The following is a 20,821-nucleotide window of genomic DNA, read 5'->3' on the forward strand; positions in this document are numbered from 1 at the left end:
TATATTATATATTTGTATATATATATATAATATATTTATATATTATATATATACATATCTATAGCATATATATATATATATATATATAATTCTTTTTATTAGTTTATATATATATATATATTTCTGTGGTTTAAAATAAGCCGGAAAGAGAAATACAAAATAAAAAAATAAAAAGAAACAAAAAAAAAAAAAAAGAGAAAATTTGGAACAAGCGAAAATATTCGAGAAGGGAAAAATTTCGATACTAACATTAAAATGAAAAAAGTTTCTTATTTTCTTTTCTTTATTTTTTATTTACCTCCCAACATTTTTCTTTCTTTCTTTTTTTTTTCCCTTTTAATATTTCTCATTCATAAAATGGTATTGTTTAAAACATCTTTTATTTTTTTTTATTTTTTTTTTAATTGATACGTACAAATAAGGATAGAATTAATCGAACGAAAATTATAAAAACGATTGATAATGGTTCAGTTCTAATGATAATTTATTACAATATTATTTATCTTCAGTTTGGGACATCTTCTTTCCATTCCAATATATTTTTGTTACACTGAAATAGAAGTAAATCAACGATTTGATCGTATAATTCAGTAAAATTGTTCTATATACAAACATATATATATATATATATATATATATATATATATATGCATATATGTATATACAATATAAATATATGTACATACATATTTATTAATGTGCATTTTCCTTTGATCTTCTACATTTTACCGTAAATTATTTTTCTTTTTTATAGGTCAGATAACAGTACGTAACATTGATAAATAGGCCATCGAAGTTTTTACAATCTGCATAAACAAAAAATTTATATATATATATATACATATATTTTATTCATTATATTTATATAATTAGTATAATGTATAAATATAAATAATTATTATAATATATATATATATATATATATATGTATACAAATAATATATATGAATATATATTTCTTTATTAATATATATATATATATATATATATATATATATATATATATATATATATATATATATATATAATCAATATAAATCCTAACAAACCAGTTAAACATCTGATTTGTTAGGATTAATTAATTAAATTATATATATATATATGTATACGTATATATTTAATTAATAAATTTGTATACACATAAACAGATAATGTAAAACAAAATAAAAATTATAATATAATATAATAAAGTATGTAGATGTCAAAAAACGTACACCAGTGAAACCATACAATGAAAATGTATAAAATTTGCCAGCAGTCAAGTTGAGATATGTTTGCGAACAAATTATGCAAATTAATAAAGAAGTTTTGCAATTTTGCGGCATTTCTGCCCAATTACAGTGATAATACGACTCAGCTAATTTCTTGCTCTGTAAAAGTAAAATATATTAAAATTAATATACAAATAAATTATTATTTATTTTTTATGAATGATTTATTTTCAATATCATATAGTCATATCAACACATACACGCATATTTTTATATATACATACATATATATATATATATATACAAAATTATTAAACATTTTATTAAACCTACCTCTTGCATTAAATATTCTCCTATAAAACAATACTCGAATATTAGCAAAAATACGACTGCTGCGTAAGATGCGAAAGTACACATGACAACAAATTCTGATTTATTGTCTTTGCTCTGTAAAAAATTAATTTATAAATACATTATTTATACATGTATATAATTTATATATATATATATATATATATATATATATATATAATAAATTAATACAAATATATATAATCAATATAAATCCTAACAAACCAGTAAAACATCTGATTTGTTAGGATTAATTAAAAAAAAATTATAAATATATATATATATATATATACATATATATTTTTATTTATATTTTTATATGTATTTTTAGATATATTTGTATAATTTCTTTATATACAGATATATTATATATTATTATATATAATATACAGAATATTTATAAATTAAAAAACATTTCATGATTTCATGTGTCAAATATTTTATATGTATAATTAATATATATTAATATATATATATATATATATATATATTTATGTAATAATTAAAAAATATTAATTAAAAGAATTAAATTATGTTAATAAAAAAATATATACATACGATTTCTTTATATACAAATATATTATATATTATATACAGAATATTTATAAATTAAAAAAAACTTCATGATTTCATGTGTCAAATATTTTATTATAGGTATAATTAATATATATATATATATTTATTTATTTAACAATTAAAAAATATTAATTAAAAGAATTAAATTATATTAAAAAAAAGTATTATTAAAAAATTCTATTTTCGTAAAATATATATATATAATTATTAAAAAGAAAAAGAAAAAAAAAAAAAGAAGAATTTGGATACTTAACGTCAGTCCTAAAGCTTGTTCGATAAATTTTTTTTTTTTTTAAATCAGATTGATTGAAATATCTTATTAATCGAAAAAAAAGTCAAAAATTCTATTGATTTACTATTTCTCAACCATTACCTTATATACTTTTTTTTTCGTCTTTTTTCCATTATAATATTTTATAATAGAATAACAATATAATTCTGTTATTATTTATTAATATAATTTTTCAATATACTTTTTTTTATTCTTTTTTTCCTTTTTCTTTTTTCCTTTTTTTTCTTTTTCTTTTTTGATAAACTTTTCTTTCTGTTCTTTATCTTTTACAAAAAATATCATATCCTTTTGATTTATAATCGACATGTATTTTTCTTATTTTTCTTTTGTATTTATTTTTATTTATATTTTTCTTATTTAGGTTAAATTTTTCTATTTTTTATGTATACGTACCACGAGAGTAACGTAGGACGAAAGACCCAATCTAATGCTATTTTGTACGAGATCCAAGAGTATTACAACGTTGAAAATCTTTTCTATAGATTTTACCATCCTACGGATTGTAATGGCAAAGTTATAGAAAAAAGAAAAAAAAGAAAAAAAAAAAGGAAACAATCGTAATAAAATTTTTAACAAAAGAGATTTTTACATTAAATATCGATGACTGAAACATTTATGAACATAAGTGAAATGCTTTTAACAGAATAGTTCGAACGTAAGATCTCCATCGAGTGATCTTTTTCTTTCTTTTTTTTTTTTTTTTTTTTTTTTTTATGAAAGATTTTTAATGATTATAATTTGTCCTTTTAAAGTCATATACTTTTCACGAATAATAATATTTTTCGCTCGACGACAATGTCTATTTAAAATTCTTTAATAAAACGATTGTTAATAAGATTAATGTATTTAACTTAATAATAAATTTTAAATAAAAGAAACTGTATTAATGAAAAGTGTTTAATAAAAAGGACATTTATTCAATGAAAGACTTTCGATAAAAATATAATATAAATAAAGAAAAATAATATTTTATAATTTAAAAATTATATAATATGTATATAATGATTTATTAAAAATATATATATGTACGTTTTTATATTAAATTAAATATAACATATTATAATTTAATATATTGTATATATATATATATATATATATATATCATGATAAATATAATATGTGTATTATCTTAAATATAATATATATACATGCATGTTATACATATATATATATGAAAGAAAAGTATATATTATATATGTACATTTCTATATTAAATTAAATATAACATACTATAATTTAATATATTGTATATATATCATGATAAATATAATATGTGTATTATATTAAATATAATATATATACTTTTATGTTATATATATATAAGATGTATATTATATATATTTTATATATATTTTTCATGTATTATATATATATATATATATATATATATATATATATATATATATATATATTAGTATATATATTAGTATATACAATATGATTGTGTATTATGTAAATATATATATGTATAAGTATATATATATATGTTAATATATACAATATGATTGTGTATTATATTAAATATAATATATATATATATATATATATATTTGTTTGTTTGTTATATAATAAGATATATTTGATATAAAATACATATATTCATAACAATAATAATGAAATAAACTTCAATTATTATTATTATTATGTGTTTGTGTGTGCATATATATATATATATATATATATATATATATATATATATATATGTATATATGTATATATATATATTATACTTTATATAATATACATATTACATAAATATATATATACATATATTATTATTATATTAGATAATACTGATAATAATAAGTGGACGTGCACACACATGCATACACTCACACACGTATATAAAATAATAATAATAAAATTTGCATGAATTACTCAATACTCACCAAATAAGCTGTATATGTGATTGAACATGGCGACGTATCGCATCGTTCAATTGATCTTTTGGTTTTGTATCAAGCATAAGAATACGTCGTCTCATCATTGATAATTTTCCACAAATGTGAAGTACTAGTGTCAATATAACGCACGTTGTTACCGTGTGACAAAATCCACAATATATATACGGTAGTTGAAAAATATATAATAATATATACGTTTGGACATTAGTGATATGATACAATTTTACTCCTTTGAATGGCAAAGGAAATATATCCGTATTGTTGGCAATATTTGTTGTCGCTGCACTAGCAGCAGCAAGATTGATCTCTTAAACATAATTGATTAAAAGAAATTTTAATAGAATTTGATAATATGTGATGAAGAATTTTTTTTTTGCCTTGCATTGTCTTACACTTTTTTTTCTTATTCTCCATATTCTTTTTTTATTTTTACTTTTTTTTATCCCCCTTTTTTTTTTTTTTTTTATCGTACAGAATATATACGATTGAAAATATCTTCGAATATATTGAGATGAAAAAAGGAAATTAAGGCAATAACAAAAAGAAAAAAAGAAAATATATATATATATATATATATATATATTCCTTGATAAATGCGGTACGATAAGAAAATTAAAAGAAGAAAAAAAAAATAGAAATGTTTCGTCGAACAATATAATATTGTGGATAATAATCTCTTTTGAAAGTTTTAATAAAATATAATTTTTCTTTTTTCTTTTTTTTTTTTACCATTCAATCAAACGTTTATGTAAATAAAATAAATATTTCTCACAATATTAAATTTTATATAGTGCATTATAATTTTTAAATACATTATATATATTTATTGTTTTTAAAAATATTTATATTGATCCAACAAAAAAATTACATATAATATATATATATATATATATATTAAAAAAATTAATTATTATATTGAAAACAGAATATTTATATATTTAGATGTATATATTATAAAATATATATATACATAATATATATTATATATTTATTGTTTTTAAAAACCTTCATTAATTTATCACTAAAAATATATATATATATATATATATATATATATATATATATATATCAATATGTAATAATATAAATATTATTAAAAAAGAATTAAATACTTATTATTATAAATTAATGATTAATCTTTTAAATATATTAATATTTATACATATACTATATATAATATATATTAAAAAATTAAATTTTAATATTGAAAATTAAATATTTATATATATATATATATATATATATATATATATATATATCAATATGTAATAATATAAATATTATTACAAAAAAAATTAAATACTTATTATTATATATTAATGATTAATCTTTTAAATATATTAATATTTATACATATACTATATATAATATATATTAAAAAATTAAATTTTAATATTGAAAATTAAATATTTATATATAAATATTTATATATATATATATATATATATATATATATTATAAATATGAAAAAAAAATATATATATGTCAATATGTAATAATATAAATATTATTACAAAAAAAATTAAATACTTATTATTATATATTAATGATTAATCTTTTAAATATATTAATATTTATACATATACTATATATAATATATATTAAAAAATTAAATTTTAATATTGAAAATTAAATATTTATATATATATATATATATATATATATATATCAATATGTAATAATATAAATATTATTACAAAAAAAATTAAATACTTATTATTATATATTAATGATTAATCTTTTAAATATATTAATATTTATACATATACTATATATAATATATATTAAAAAATTAAATTTTAATATTGAAAATTAAATATTTATATATATATATATATATATTTATATTATAAATTTGAAAAAAAAATATATGTACCCATAGGATGTAATAACGCATGAAGAATATTTGGCAATGGTTTAAGATACATCGCCGTTATTGTGAACAACGAAGTTGTCGATGCGATTTTCGACAATGTGTTCGATATATGATTGTAATGATAATAAATTGAACGTTCCTCGTTGTTTTCAAAGTATTCTCCGTTATTGACAATTTCGTTCTTTATAGTGACGATCAATGTTGCCAAACTCGGATGAAAACGAATAATTATTATCATTAATAACGACAAACTCGACACTAATGTTTCCAAAAGATTTTCAACCATAAGATGAAGGTCGTCTATTACATTATACAAATCGATATATGCCAATGTTATTTGTATCGTACAATAAACGGCATATATTGCAAATTTAACGTAACTTTTTCTCAATGGCCATACACCACCTATCGCGAAGTATCTCTCGTGAAGTAGAAAAACGTCGACGATTTCGATCGGTTTGATCTGAAAATAATTCAAGAAAAAAAAAAAAAGAAAAGAAAAAGAAAAAGGAAAAGAAAAAGAAAAAATGAAAAAACAGAGAAGAAAAGGAAAATGAAGAAACAAAGAAACGAATTAGAAGGAATAGAGATGTATGTTATTCTCTTGAATCTAAAGATATTTCTTCGATTGAATACAAAAAAGAAAAAAAGAAAAGAAAAAGAAAGAAGAAAAGAAAATGATCTACGACACAATATATAGTGTTTGAATTTATCTTATTTTATTTTGTTTTCTTTTTTTTCTTCATAAGAATTTTACGAGATCGTCATTTACATTTTTATAATATTAATAATAATAATAATAATAATAATAATAATAATAATAATAATAATAATAATAATAATTATTATTATTATTATTATATTTATTTGACACTTTTGATTAATATTAGTGCAAAAAGAAACGAGAAAAAAAAGGTAAGATAAAGATGAATTTGTTTCAAAAAAAAAAAAATAAAAAAATAAAAAAAGAGAGAGAGAGAGAGAGAGAAATAAATCTATCAGCAAAATCTCTCGTTAATTCTTTTTTTTTTTTTTTATGATTTATCCTTCTATTCTTTTCTTCTTTTCTATTTTTATTATTTTTATTATTTTCTTTTTTTTCTTATTTATTTTCCATTCGAAATAAGGACAACGATATTATATCACGACTTACTTTCTTCATGACGAATTGTCTTCGAACGAGAGCCACGTTCGAACTGACGTTTCATTCTTTCTATCTCTATCCCTTTCTCTCTCTCTCTCTCTCTCTCTCTCTCTCTTTCTTTCTTTCTATTTCTCTCTGATCCATTCCAAAGGAACCAAGAAATTTGTGGCTTCGATCTATTCGTTGAATAACGAATCGAGTTTAGAAAGTCAATTTTCTTCTATCAAATCGATTTTCATTTTAAATGTCCTGACCTGCCTTCCACCCTCTTCTCTATCTCTCTCTCTCTCTCTCTCTCTCTCTCTCTCTCTCTCTCTTTCTCTCTCTCTCTCCCATCGTTCTTTCTTTCTTTATTTTTCCTGTATTCCACGTAATACAACATAGCAAATAGTAATTATCTTATCTACTCGCGAAATACGGCATGAAGTTTACAGAGTCAGTAGAACGAGTAGAAATTAAATTCTTTGTTTCTTCAACATTTTTTTTTTTTTCCCTTTTTCACGTTTCTTTTCATTCTTCTTTCTTTCTTTTTCTTTCCTCTCTCTTTTTTCTTTTTTCTTTTTCTTTTTTTTTCTTCTTTCTTTTTTTTCTTTTTTTTTTTTTTCTTTCTATCGAACGTTTCTTCACCGCTCACTACGATACGTACGAGACAACAAAGTGAGAGTTGAAAGAGCGAGAGAGAGGGGAAAAAAAGAAAGAGGAAAGGAAAAAGTCAAATTACAGACAAGTCAGTCGATTTATTTTTTTCATCCCACCTTCCACCTTTTGTCTACTTTTTTTCCTTTCTCTCTTTTTTTTCTTTTAACTTTCAACGTGTCCCTCTCAAAAGCATTTTTATTTTTTTGCGTTGAACGTGTTTTCTTTTTCCTTTCTTTCTTTTTTTCCTTTGGTTCTTCTTTCTGTTCTTCTTCTTTCTCGTTTTTTTTTTTTTTTTTTCAATTATCTTCAACGGAGACGATACGCGTTGCGTATTATTATTGCTCTCTCCTTTCCTTCTCTCTTTCTTTCTCCCTTTTCTTTTCATCGTTCTTTCGATTTTTCTTTTCTTCGCTACCACGTATAGTTTGTTTTTTATCGCAAACACGGACGCACAGTATACGAAATTACGAGATTGTGAACAAAGTAAAATAAAATATCTTTAATATTATCATTTAGATCAATAACAGTGAGCTGTTTCTTCTTAAATTAAATGTTTGAAATAAAGAAACGTAACGTCGATTATTTAATCAATTTTATTTTTTCGATAAGATAATATCTATATTTTTCATTTATTTTTTCAATTTGAATGTAAAACGTAAAATTCTCTATTGTTTTTTTTTTTTTTTTAACCTTTCCTGTTTAGTATTCTTTTTTTTTCCGTTTTCTTTACATAAACGTTCGAAGTACGGATAAATACGCCATTGATGTCTTGACAACCTAAAAACGTACGAGAACGTATGAATAAAGGATATTAATGATGATTTAGAAGATTATATAAATATATATATGTATATATTTATGGTGAAAAAAGGACAGAATAAATGAAAAAAGGAAATAAAATTCAATTATTACTCACATCTGTAAATGTAGTCAACGACAATATAAAGAATTTGCCGACTGTCAGTTCCATTTGTTTCGACGATCGCATCATACAAATGTGCATTAACTTAATCTCTTCTTGCGTTATGTTGTACCATTTGCAGTGATAAAATGATTCACCAAAGGATGTGCTCTGTAAAATATGTTTTTAAACATTTATTAATCTGTAATAAAAATTATCAATTATTCGCGTCAGGGAAAGGGTAGTGAATGAAATTGGGAACCATGACAGTTAAATCAGAATTATAAAAAGAGAAAAAAAGGAGAAAAAATTTGTTTCCAGATATGCTTCTGAAGTCATGAATTCCAGAAGTTCTCAAATGTGATTATCTTTAATTTTTGCGACACAATACATATAATTTATAAATTATATGAATTTAATATGTATAATATAATATAAATCTGTGCGAATACATACATATATATACGCATTGATTTTTAATATAAAAAAAATTGTTCTAAAAAAGTAATAACAAATAAATGTAATTAGAAGATAATAATAAATAAATATAATAAATAATGTATCAAAAAAAAAAATATATGAAAATATTATATATGAAATTAAAATATAAAAAATAATAGAGAAAAATAAATAGCTATAAACAAATAGAAATAAATATAAATGAATTATAAAAAATATATAATTAATGTTTATGTGTATGTGTGTGTGCATTTCTTTATTTGAAAGTGTTTAAAACGATATCATTGTATTACTAGCATAAAATGACTTAATTGCATGCGAATGAGATAATTTACGTACTTCATTAATAAGACACTCTCCGATATAGCAATAAGCCAATAGCGTGGTTAAAACACGAAATGCAATTATAACAAAAGCGAGTAACTTGTGTTGCTCTCCTGCCGATATAGACTGGAAATAATAATAATTTAATCTAATATTTTCTAAAAAATATCTTCTATAAATAAGCAATAATAAAATTTATATGTTAAATTTACAACGAGCGCGTCGTAACCAAGAAGACAAAGATGAAAGGTACTTCCCAATAATTGTTGTAAAATTAGTAGGTTGAAGTCATTTTCCAAAGTATCAGCTAACCTGAAACATTCTACATAGTATATGTATACATATATAAATATATATTACATATATATATATATATTTATATATATGCATATATTTAATTTATAAATTTCATTAATGCATTCTTTTATTTATTTTATTCATTATTATTAGGTATTATTACTATTATCATCATAATCCGCCACATTATTAATAATATTATTATTATTGTTTTTGTTATAGTTGTTATTATTTATTATTATTACCGTATTAGACGTGTGTGTCTCAAAATTAATACTTTTATTCGACGTTTACGATTCTCCGGATTGTCCAAAACGTACTTTACTTTGGTGGAAAGTGCAGAGATAACACCGCTGACGTGGAGTACCATACTGATTACTAGACAATCAGTTCCGACGTAACCGAAGATTAAAATTAGTACTTTTAAAAATTGATATAGACAAAGAAAAATGTAAGTTATCAGATTTGTCGGTTCGATCGGCGGAGGAGTATTGTATGGCAATACGTATCCGTAAGATGAATTTGCAATGACTGTAAGTAACAACACAATTATAAAGGAAAGATTTTATTTTATTAGAAACTTTTTTTTTTTTTTTATTATTAAACGATAACTATAGAAAAAATTTAATTTCTAAATTTTAACTAATAAGAAATGATACCTGTAAGATCAATTTTACATTTTTCTCGATATAATAATATTATTAGTTTTTATAATATTATTTGTAATTGCTTTTATAAAAAAAAGAAATAATTTTAGATATAATTTTCTTTTCCATGCATCTTATGAACATTATTCATAATAAAAAATATTAGGATATTTAATATTTTTTTTATAAAAAATATTTTTAAAACGGACAATAATATTAATTTCTTCTTTTAATATATGAAATAAAAATATTATTAAAAATTTATTTTATGTAATTAAAATATCTAACGTTTATTTTTCGGATACCCGATATATAATTATACTATCTTCTGTTAAAGATAATATATATTTGATGTAAGATACGTAAAGAAAAAAGAAAAAGAATTAGAAAGAATAAAAATCAACAAAAATATATTTCAATATATATTAAAATAAAGTATTTTAAATTTACAAAATTATAATAATATAATTAATTGAAATAAAAAATTATACAATTATATATAATCGAAATAAATTAGAATATTTAAAATATATTCACTAAAAATTAAAACAATAAAATTCGACAGTCGTTACAATAAAAATTATTCACGAATATAAAAAGGAAGATGATAAATAAAAAGAAAAGGACAATAGTTGAAGAACATTTACAAAAATTACTTATCCAAATGATAAAAAATAAATATATAAAAGAAAAGAATTATATTACGACGTAAAATAAATAAATGAAAAAGAGAAAAACAAAATAATATCCATTATTCAAATATGATTTCGATTTAATTATAAAAAAATTTACCTTTTTTAATATTGGTAGCTGAAAAGGACACATAATACAGCAAACAGGCTGTGATGCTTGTTCCTAAAGTGAACTTAACGAGCTTTAGACTAAAAGTGTTATAATTTAAAAAAGCAATCTTTTCCTCATCGGTTTTGTATCTTTCTGGAATAAGATCGAGTTTAATTTCCTTTAAAATTTTGGCCAACGAATTGCTATTCATTCTGCATATGCATATCTTGAATAGCGTCATAAAATTGAACACGTTCTCTTCTAAGCAAGCAATAACATATTCCATATCAGATATGTTATTGTTAATCGAGATGACTCCCATTGTACATTGTAGAACCAAATAAACAGCGAAAAAAACGAAAATGGGCTCGTGAATCTTTTCTGGCCAAATTCCCGCGCAATTCATCGTACGTTTGATCAAATCTATTACCCTCCTGGTACCGTGAAAGTCAAGCTCCTAAAACGAAGATTATCTTATTTCTCTTATTCCTTTTTCTTTTTCTTTACATTCTTTATTTCTTTTTATTTATTTTTTTGTTTCTAATTTTTCTTCCTTCTAATCAATTATTTAAGTTAATTAAATCATTTAGCTTTCTCGAGAGTTATTGATAAATTGAATTTTTATTGCACTATATTTTTTGTTTCGTTTTGGTCTTTTTAAATCAGTCAATTACTACGAAACCGAAATTTTATTTTTGCATATCTTTCCATCTATTATGTATTTTTTATTTTTTTTCTATTATCTAATTAAATATTTTGCTTCTTTGAGGTCTAATGATTAATTAAAATTTCTTGCATATTTTTCATTTACTTCTTTTTCTTCTCATTACTATTTCGTATAACAAAAAGAAAATGAAGAAAATTTTATTATATCCTTCAATATAAATTTTCAATATAAGATTTTCATATCTTTTAGTAAAAATGAAAGTGATGCAGAAAAAAAATATTATTTATTACGAATCGCCTTATAAAAAATTTTCATACTTCAGTAATTTATTTTTCTTTAGTATAAAATATGAATAGTAAAGAATTGTAAATATATTTTTCAAAATACGGATGGAAGAAAAAAACAACAAGTCATTCGTTGATTCACTTAACAAAAGACGACTAGAGATTTTTTATAATTGACTTAAAAAAGAAAATTATTTTTTAAAATCAATTTGACAAAAACAAAAACGCACATGCGTATACACGGCCACACGTATCTTTTTGTAATCTTACTTGATCGAAAAAGAACAAGAAACCTGATAAGCAGAAAAGAAAGGAAAAAAAAAATAAATTTTAGAACACATATTCACCATGGCTAGCAAGGATGACATATATAAGAAAAAAACAATGTAAATTCTCAACATCGGTCGAAGAAAATGAGTTTCTTTAAATGAGTCCACCCTATGATTTATTTATTGAACAATTATCTTTGTAATAGAGCTTCATCAATATTTCCTAATTTTTTTCTCTTTATAGATTTATAGTAGTCACATATAGAAGTGAGTAGAGATACATTCAATCCCATGCACAGACTGATCAATTCTAAAAATCGATTAATTGCATGTTAATGCACTTCAGACGAACATTTTCCACACGGATCATTAAAACTTTTTACGATTCGATAGGGAACTTTTTTCTATGAATTTTTCGCTATTCTCCTTATATATTATTTGATAAGAAGAAAAAAAATTATCCACGAAAATCACTAAAGGTTGGGCTGAAAGATTTTTATTTGGTTTCACAATTTCCTCGTTCTTTCCTCTTTTTTCTCTCTCAAAAAATCACTTGTTAACTTTTGACCCAACACTTGCCTCAAAACACTCGCATTACGTGACGAAGTCATGAAAATATTAACAAAAATAATTTTTGTTAGGACAACGAATGAATGATCACTCGTTCCTCTGGATACAACACTGATGTGGATCACTTAAGTATCGTGAACTTAACCAATCCTATCTTCTCGAATTCGTCGTTATTTTTCTTTTTTTATACTTCCGTTAATAAACGATTGTTATTGAGTGTACGAGACAACAACGTATCAATCGAATTCGAGTCGACTAATGTTCGAAGGTTAGAGAATAATTTCGAGAATGAAAGGTCGTGTAGCTTTTGCATTGGTCGGGCGGAGGGGGGATGTAAGTTATGGAAAGTGGGGGTAAAAGGCAGAAACGAATGAGAGTTTGAAAGTTTCGTCATTGATGGATGATGGTTTATAATAACCTAGGATTTTTTTCTTTTTAATTTTCGAAACTTTCCGAAACTTTTTTTTGATTGTTCGTCGTTTCGTTTCGTTCTTCTTTTCTTTTCCTTTTTTTTTTGTTTCCTTGCATTGCAATTATCTTACCTACATTTTATCTAACTTCAGTCTGTGTCTTTTTTTTTCTTTTTTAATAGATGGAACGTCCTTTTTTGAACGTTTACAGAACGAAGAGACGTTTTTTAAACGTTACAATTTAATGATCGTTCGAAGAGGCATATGCATTATAGGGAAAAGTGTTTGCGAGCTTTAGTATAGCGTTTGCAATGATATGGTAAAGCAGTGTAGTTGACGGTTCACGCTAAGGGAAGTTCCGCGTTTAGTTTCGACTATTTTGTATTTTCATTTTCGATTTGTTTTGAAATGTAGGTCGCTATGGTAAATTTTACGATCCATTTAAGGGATACTGAATTTTTTTTTATGATCGTGGTGGCCAATTTATATTACGATATGTAGTGTGAACAGTTCAGACGATTTCAAGACATTTCCAATTTTTTGTGAAATTTTTAATGAAAAATTAGACAATTTTCAAATGTTGTTATGTAATACTGGACAATTCCAATTTATGCTACGGTAAGTATTGTTATTAATTTAAACGATTTCGCAATTTTTTTTTTTTATTCTATTTTATTTTTTTAATTATGTTGTCCCCCATGTTATGTTAGGGGATAATTTCTGCGATCAGTTTAGACATTTCTGAAATTTCTCTTCTCTTTTTTCTCTTTTCTTCTTTATAGTAACTCTTAAACTCTTAATGGACGTATGTATTCTTCAAGATCTACGGACAGGAAGAGCGAGAGAGAGAGAGAGAGAGAGAGAGAGAGAGAGAGAGAGAGAGAGAGAACAATAATGTGTTTCAGCCATTATTATATCGTGAAGCAGCCTATGTGAACTGGAAGCATTACTTATTAGACAAATGTTTGCGTATAGTAACATATTTACTAGGAATAGGAATAGTAACACCTGTAAAACAAGTATAATGAATACAGATTCTACAAGAACACAGCTTTTAAGAAGGTATAATAATTAATAAATGAATGTTTACTTTGAGCAGTTGAGTTTTGTGAATGATCTACGAACAGAGAAATCGAACGTAACTTTTTCTCAATGGCCATACACCACCGATCGCGATGTAGCTTTCGTGAAGTAGATAAACGTTCACGATCTCGAATGGTTTGATCTGAAAATAATTAAAAAAAAAAAAAAAGAACAACAAAAAATATAAAATAAAATAGTAAGCAATAAATTAGAAGGAATAGAGATATATATTATCCTCTTAAGTCTTCAATATTTCTTCGATTTGTTAAATTTAAAAATAGGAAACAGAAAAGAAAATGACCTTCGACCGATATCTCCATAGATAATGTTAAAACTTATCTTATTTTATTTAATTTTTTTTCTCCAGAAGGATTTTACAACGTTGTCATCCCCATTTTTATAATAATATAACTTAATAATAATTAATATTATTTAAATAATAAAATTACATTTGTATTTCCTTTCTTCTCATTTTTTCTCTTTTTCTTATTTGTGCTCTTTCCATTTTTCTTTTTTTCGCTACGACGTTCAGTTCGTTTTTTATCGCAAGCACGAACGTACATTCGAGATAACGAGATTGTAAACAAGATAAAATAAAATATTTTTAATACTATGATTTAGTTCAATAACAATGTGCTATTTCTTCTTAAATTAAATGTTTTAAATAAAGAAACGTAACATCGTTTATGTAATCAAATCAATTTCTTTGATAAGGTACTCTTTCTATTCTTCATTTTCCTATTTCTCAATTCGAATGTAACACTTAAAGTTCTCTATTGTTCTTTTTTTAACTTTTCTCTTTAGAATTTTTTTGTTATCGTTCCATCTACATAAATGTCCGAAGTACAGATAAATACGCCATTGATGTCTTCACAACCTAAAAACGTATGAGAACGTATGAATAAAGGATATTAATGATGATTGAAAAGATTATATAAATATATATATATATATTTATGGTGATAAAAGGACAGAACAAACGAAAAAAAAAATAAAATTTAATTTTTACTCACATCTGTGAATGTAGTCAACGACAACGCAAAGAATTTGCCGACTGTCAGTTCCATTTGTTTTGACGATCGCATCATACAAATGTGCATTAATTTAATCTCCTCTTGTGATATGTTGTACCATTTGCACTGATAAATTGATTCACCGAAGGATGTGCTCTGTAAAATACGTTTTTAAACATTTATTAATCTGTAATAACAATTATCACTTATTTGCGTCAGGGAAGGGGTAGTTTGTGGAACTGGAAACCATGACATTTCAATCAGAATTACAAAAAGAGAAAAAGAGGAGAAAAAAATTTGTTTTCAGATATGCTTCTGAAGTCATGAATTCCAGAAGTTCTCAAATGTGATGTCAAATTTTTTGCGACACAATACATATAATTTATAAATTATATGAATTTAATATGTATAATATAATATAATACTGTGCGAATATGTATATATATATATATATACACATTCATTTTTTAATATAATAAAAATGTTCTAAAACAATAATATCAAAAGTATGCAATTAGAAAATAAGAACAATAAGTATAATAAATAATGTATCAAAAGAAAAATATATGAAAATATTATATAAGAAATTAAAATATAAAAATAATAGAGCAAAATAAAGAACTATAAACAAATAGAAATAAATGTGAATGAATCATAAAAAGTAAGTAATTAATATTTATGTGTATGTATCCTTTATTTGAAAGTGTGTGAAACGATATCATTGTATTAGTAGCATAAAATGAAATAATTGCGTGTGAATGAGATAATTGACGTACTTCATTAATTAGACACTCTCCGATGTAGCAATAAGTCAATAGCGTGGTTAAAACACGACATACCAATATGACAAAAGCCATTAACTTCTTTTGCTCCCCTGCCGCTATACACTGGAAATAATAATAATTTAATCTAATATTTTCTAAAAAATATTTTCTATAAATAAGCAATAATAAAATTTATATGTTAAATTTACAACGAGCGAGTCATAACCAAGAAGAGAAAGATGAAGGGTACTTCCCAATAATTGTTGTAAAATCAGTATGTTGAAATTACTTTCCAAAGAATCAGCTAATCTGAAACATTCTACATAGTATATGTATACATAAATAAATAAATATATATATATATATATATATATATATTTATATATATGCATATATTCAATTTATAAATTTCATTAATGCATTCTTTTGTTTATTTTATTCACTATTATTGGTATTATTATTATTATCATCATCATCAGTCTCAGTATTAATAATATTATTATATTTATTTTTGTTATTATATATTATTATTACCGTATTAGACGTATGTGTCTCAAAATTAATTTTTTTATTCGACGTTTACGATTCCCCGGATTGTTCAAAACGTGCTTTACTTTGCAGGAAAGTGCAGAGAAAACACCACTGACGTGGAGTACCAAACTGATTATTAGACAATCAGTTCCAACGTAACCGGAGATTAAAATTAGTACTATTAAAAACTCATATAGACAAAGAAAAACGTAGATCGTCAGATTTGTCGGTTCGATCGGCGGAGGAGTTTTGTATGGCAATACGTATCCGTAAGATGAATTTGCGACGACTGTAAGTAACAAAAGAATTATAGAAGAAAGATTTTATTTTATTAGAAACTTTTTTTTATCTCTCTTTATTAAACTATTATTATAGAAAAAATTTAATTTCTAAATTTTAACTAATAAGAAATGATATCTGTAAGATCAATTTTAGATTTTTCTCGATACAATAATATTATCATTTCTTATAATATTATTTGTAATTGCATTTAACAAAAGAAAAATAATTTTAGTTTTTTCCATGTATCTTATGAACATTATCCTTAACGAAAAATATAAGGATATTCAATAATTTTTTATAAAAAGTATTTGTAAAACCTACAATAATATTAATTTCTTCTTTCAATATTTGAAATAAAAATAATGTTAAGAATTTATTTTAACTGATTAAAATTTTTATGGTTTCTATTCCGGACATCCGATATATGATAATACTAACTATCTTCTGTTAAAGATAATATATATTTGATGTAAGATATATAAAGCAAAAGGAAAACAATTAGAAAGAAGAAAAAACAACAAAAATATATTTCAATATATATTAAAATAAAGTATTTTAAATTTACAAAATTATAATAATATAATAAATTGAAATAAAAAATAATACAATTATATATAATTGAAATAAATTAGAATATTTAAAATATAGTTACTAAAAATTAAAACAATAAAATTAGACATTCGTTAAAATAAAAATTATTCACGAATATACAAAGAAAGATGATAAATAAAAGAAAAGGACAATAGTTGAAGAACATTTACAAAAATTACTGATCCAAATGATAAAAACTAAATAAATGAATATGTAGTCGAATGTAAAAGAAAAACATTATATTACGTAAAATAAATAAAAGAAAAAGAGAAAAACAAAAAAAATCCATTAGTCAAATATGATTTCGAATTTAATTATAATAAAATTTACCCATTTCAATGTTGATAGCTAAAAAGGACACAAAATACAGCATAGCAGATGTGGTGCTTGTTCCTAAAGTGATCTTAACGATCATTAAACTAAAATTGTTATAATTTAAAAAAGCAATCTTTTCCTCATCGGTTTTGTATCTTTCTGGAATAAGATCGACTTTGATTTCCTTTAAAATTTCGGCCAACGAATTGCTATTAATTCTGCATATGCATATCTTCAATAACGCCATAAAATTGAACAAGTTCTCTTCAAAGCAAGCAATAACATATTCCATATTCGATATGTTATCGGTAATCGAAATGACTCCCATTATTAAATGTGTGGCCAAGTAAACAGCGAAAAAAATGAAAACCGGCTCGTGAGTCCTTTCTGGCCAAATTCCCGCGCAATTCATCGTACGTTTGATCAAATCTATTACCCTCCTGGTACCGTGAAAGTCAAGCTCCTAAAACGAAGATTATCTTATTTCTCTTATTCCTTTTTCTTTTTCTTTACATTCTTTATTTCTTTTTATTTATTTTTTTGTTTCTAGTTTTTCTTTCTTCTAATCAATTATTTAAGTTAATTAAATCATTTAGCTTTCTCGAGAGTTATTGATAAATTGAATTTTTATTGCACTATATTTTTTGTTTCGTTTTGGTCTTTTTAAATCAGTCAATTACTACGAAACCGAAATTTTATTTTTGCATATCTTTCCATCTATTATGTATTTTTAATTTTTTTTCTATTATCTAATTAAATATTTTGCTTCTTTGAGGTCTAATGATTAATTAAAATTTCTTGCATATTTTTCATTTACTTCTTTTTCTTCTCATTACTATTTCGTATAACAAAAAGAAAATGAAGAAAATTTTATTATATCCTTCAATATAAATTTTCAATATAAGATTTTTATATCTTTTAGTAAAAATGAAAGAGATGCAGAAAAAAAATATTATTTATTACGAATCGCCTTATAAAAAATTTTCATACTTCAGTAATTTATTTTTCTTTACTATAACATATGAATAATAAGACATTGTAAATATATTTTTCAAAATACGGATGAAGAAAAAAACAACACGTCATTCGTTGATTCACTTAGCACAAATCGACTCGTTATTTTTTGTAATTTATTTAAAAAAAAAAAAAATTATTTTTTAAAATCAATTTGACAAAAACAAAAACACACATGTTTATGCACGGCCACACGTATCTTTTTGTAATCTTACTTGACCGAAAAAGAAGAAGAAACCTGATAAGCAGAAAAGAAAGGAAAAAAAAAATAAATTTTAGAACACATATTCACCATGGCTAGCAAGGACGGTATATATAAGAAAAAAACAATGTAAATTCTCAACATCGGTCGAAGAAAACGTTCTTTAAATGAGTGCATCCTATGATTTATTTATTGAACAATTATCTCTGTAATAGAGATTCATCAATATTTCCTAATTTTTTTCTCTTTATAGCTTTATGGTAGTCACATATAGACGTGAGTAGAGATACATTCAATCCCATGCACAGACTGATCGATTTTAAAAATCGATTAATTGCATGTTAATGCACTTCAGACGAACATTTTCCACTCGGATCATTAAAACTTTTTATGATTCGATAGGGAACTTTTTTCTGTGAATTTTTCACTATTCTCCTTATATATAATTTGATAAGAAGAAAAAAAATTATCCACGAAAGTCACTAAAGGTTGGGCTGAAAGACTTTTATTTGGTTTCACAATTTCCTCGTTCTTTCCTCTTTTTTCTCTCTCAAAAAATCACTTGTTAACTTTTGACCCAACACTTGCCTCAAAACACTCGCATTACGTGACGAAGTCATGAAAATATTAACAAAAATAATTTTTGTTAGGACAACGAATGAATGATGACTCGTTCCTCTGGATACAACACTGATATGGAGCACTTAAGTATCGTGAACTTAACCAATCCTTTCTTCTAGAATTCGTCGTTATTTTTCTTTTTTTATACTTCCGTTAATAAACGATTGTTATTGAGTGTACGAGACAACAACGTATCAATCGAATTCGAGTCGACTAATGTTCGAAGGTTAGAGAATAATTTCGAGAATGAAAGGTCGTGTAGCTTTTGCATTGGTCGGGCGGAGGGGGGATGTAAGTTATGGAAAGTGGGGGTAAAAGGCAGAAACGAATGAGAGTTTGAAAGTTTCGTCATTGATGGATGATGGTTTATAATAACCTAGGATTTTTTTCTTTTTAATTTTCGAAACTTTCCGAAACTTTTTTTTGATTGTTCGTCGTTTCGTTTCGTTCTTCTTTTCTTTTCCTTTTTTTTTTTGTTTCCTTGCATTGCAATTATCTTACCTACATTTTATCTAACTTCAGTCTGTGTCTTTTTTTTTCTTTTTTAATAGATGGAACGTCCTTTTTCGAACGTTTACAGAACGAAGAGACGTTTTTTAAACATTAGAATTTAATGATCGTTCGAAGAAGCATATGCATTATAGGGAATAGTATGCGCGAGCATTAGTATAGCGTGTTCAATGATATGGTAAAGCAGTGTAGTTGACGGTTCACGCTAAGGGAAGTTTTGCGTTTAGTTTAGACTGTTTTTTAGTTTCATTTTCGTTTTGTTTTGAAATGTAGGTCGCTATGGTAAATTTT

The 20,821-nt window shown here is 23.3% G+C and overlaps 3 protein-coding genes across 5 annotated transcripts; all 3 read right to left on the reverse strand.

The window, feature by feature from the left end:
• Positions 1 to 403: 403 nt before the first annotated feature.
• LOC124957374 (odorant receptor 13a-like) lies at positions 404 to 7,780 on the reverse strand. Of its 2 annotated transcripts, none has more exons than XM_047514364.1 (8): positions 7,364 to 7,780; positions 6,211 to 6,673; positions 4,320 to 4,641; positions 2,824 to 2,860; positions 1,545 to 1,658; positions 1,215 to 1,370; positions 687 to 806; positions 404 to 550 (listed from the first exon to the last, which is right to left on the reverse strand). In XM_047514364.1, the coding sequence occupies exons 1-7, from the start codon at positions 7,370 to 7,372 to the stop codon at positions 756 to 758; spliced, it is 1,152 nt and encodes a 383-aa protein (XP_047370320.1). In that variant the 5' UTR covers positions 7,373 to 7,780; the 3' UTR covers positions 404 to 550; positions 687 to 755. The 2 variants fall into 2 exon arrangements, with proteins under 2 accessions (XP_047370320.1, XP_047370319.1); XM_047514363.1 differs by having other exon boundaries at positions 2,824 to 2,923.
• A 571-nt stretch (positions 7,781 to 8,351) lies between these two features.
• LOC124957375 (odorant receptor 13a-like) lies at positions 8,352 to 12,896 on the reverse strand. 2 transcript variants are annotated; one of them, XM_047514366.1, is made up of 7 exons: positions 12,703 to 12,896; positions 11,414 to 11,861; positions 10,220 to 10,352; positions 9,890 to 9,989; positions 9,693 to 9,803; positions 8,910 to 9,065; positions 8,352 to 8,770 (listed from the first exon to the last, which is right to left on the reverse strand). In XM_047514366.1, the coding sequence occupies exons 1-7, from the start codon at positions 12,754 to 12,756 to the stop codon at positions 8,720 to 8,722; spliced, it is 1,053 nt and encodes a 350-aa protein (XP_047370322.1). In that variant the 5' UTR covers positions 12,757 to 12,896; the 3' UTR covers positions 8,352 to 8,719. The 2 variants fall into 2 exon arrangements, with proteins under 2 accessions (XP_047370322.1, XP_047370321.1); XM_047514365.1 differs by having other exon boundaries at positions 10,220 to 10,505; positions 12,703 to 12,875.
• A 2,257-nt stretch (positions 12,897 to 15,153) lies between these two features.
• Positions 15,154 to 19,621, reverse strand: LOC124957372 (odorant receptor 10a-like). Its single transcript, XM_047514362.1, has 7 exons — positions 19,490 to 19,621; positions 18,199 to 18,646; positions 16,999 to 17,284; positions 16,674 to 16,773; positions 16,477 to 16,587; positions 15,701 to 15,856; positions 15,154 to 15,564 (listed from the first exon to the last, which is right to left on the reverse strand). The coding sequence occupies exons 1-7, from the start codon at positions 19,574 to 19,576 to the stop codon at positions 15,514 to 15,516; spliced, it is 1,239 nt and encodes a 412-aa protein (XP_047370318.1). The 5' UTR covers positions 19,577 to 19,621; the 3' UTR covers positions 15,154 to 15,513.
• Between the last annotated feature and the right edge of the window lie 1,200 nt (positions 19,622 to 20,821).

Source organism: Vespa velutina, chromosome 25, assembly GCF_912470025.1.
Source record: "Vespa velutina chromosome 25, iVesVel2.1, whole genome shotgun sequence".
In the NCBI taxonomy this organism is placed as follows: Eukaryota; Metazoa; Arthropoda; class Insecta; order Hymenoptera; family Vespidae; genus Vespa; species Vespa velutina.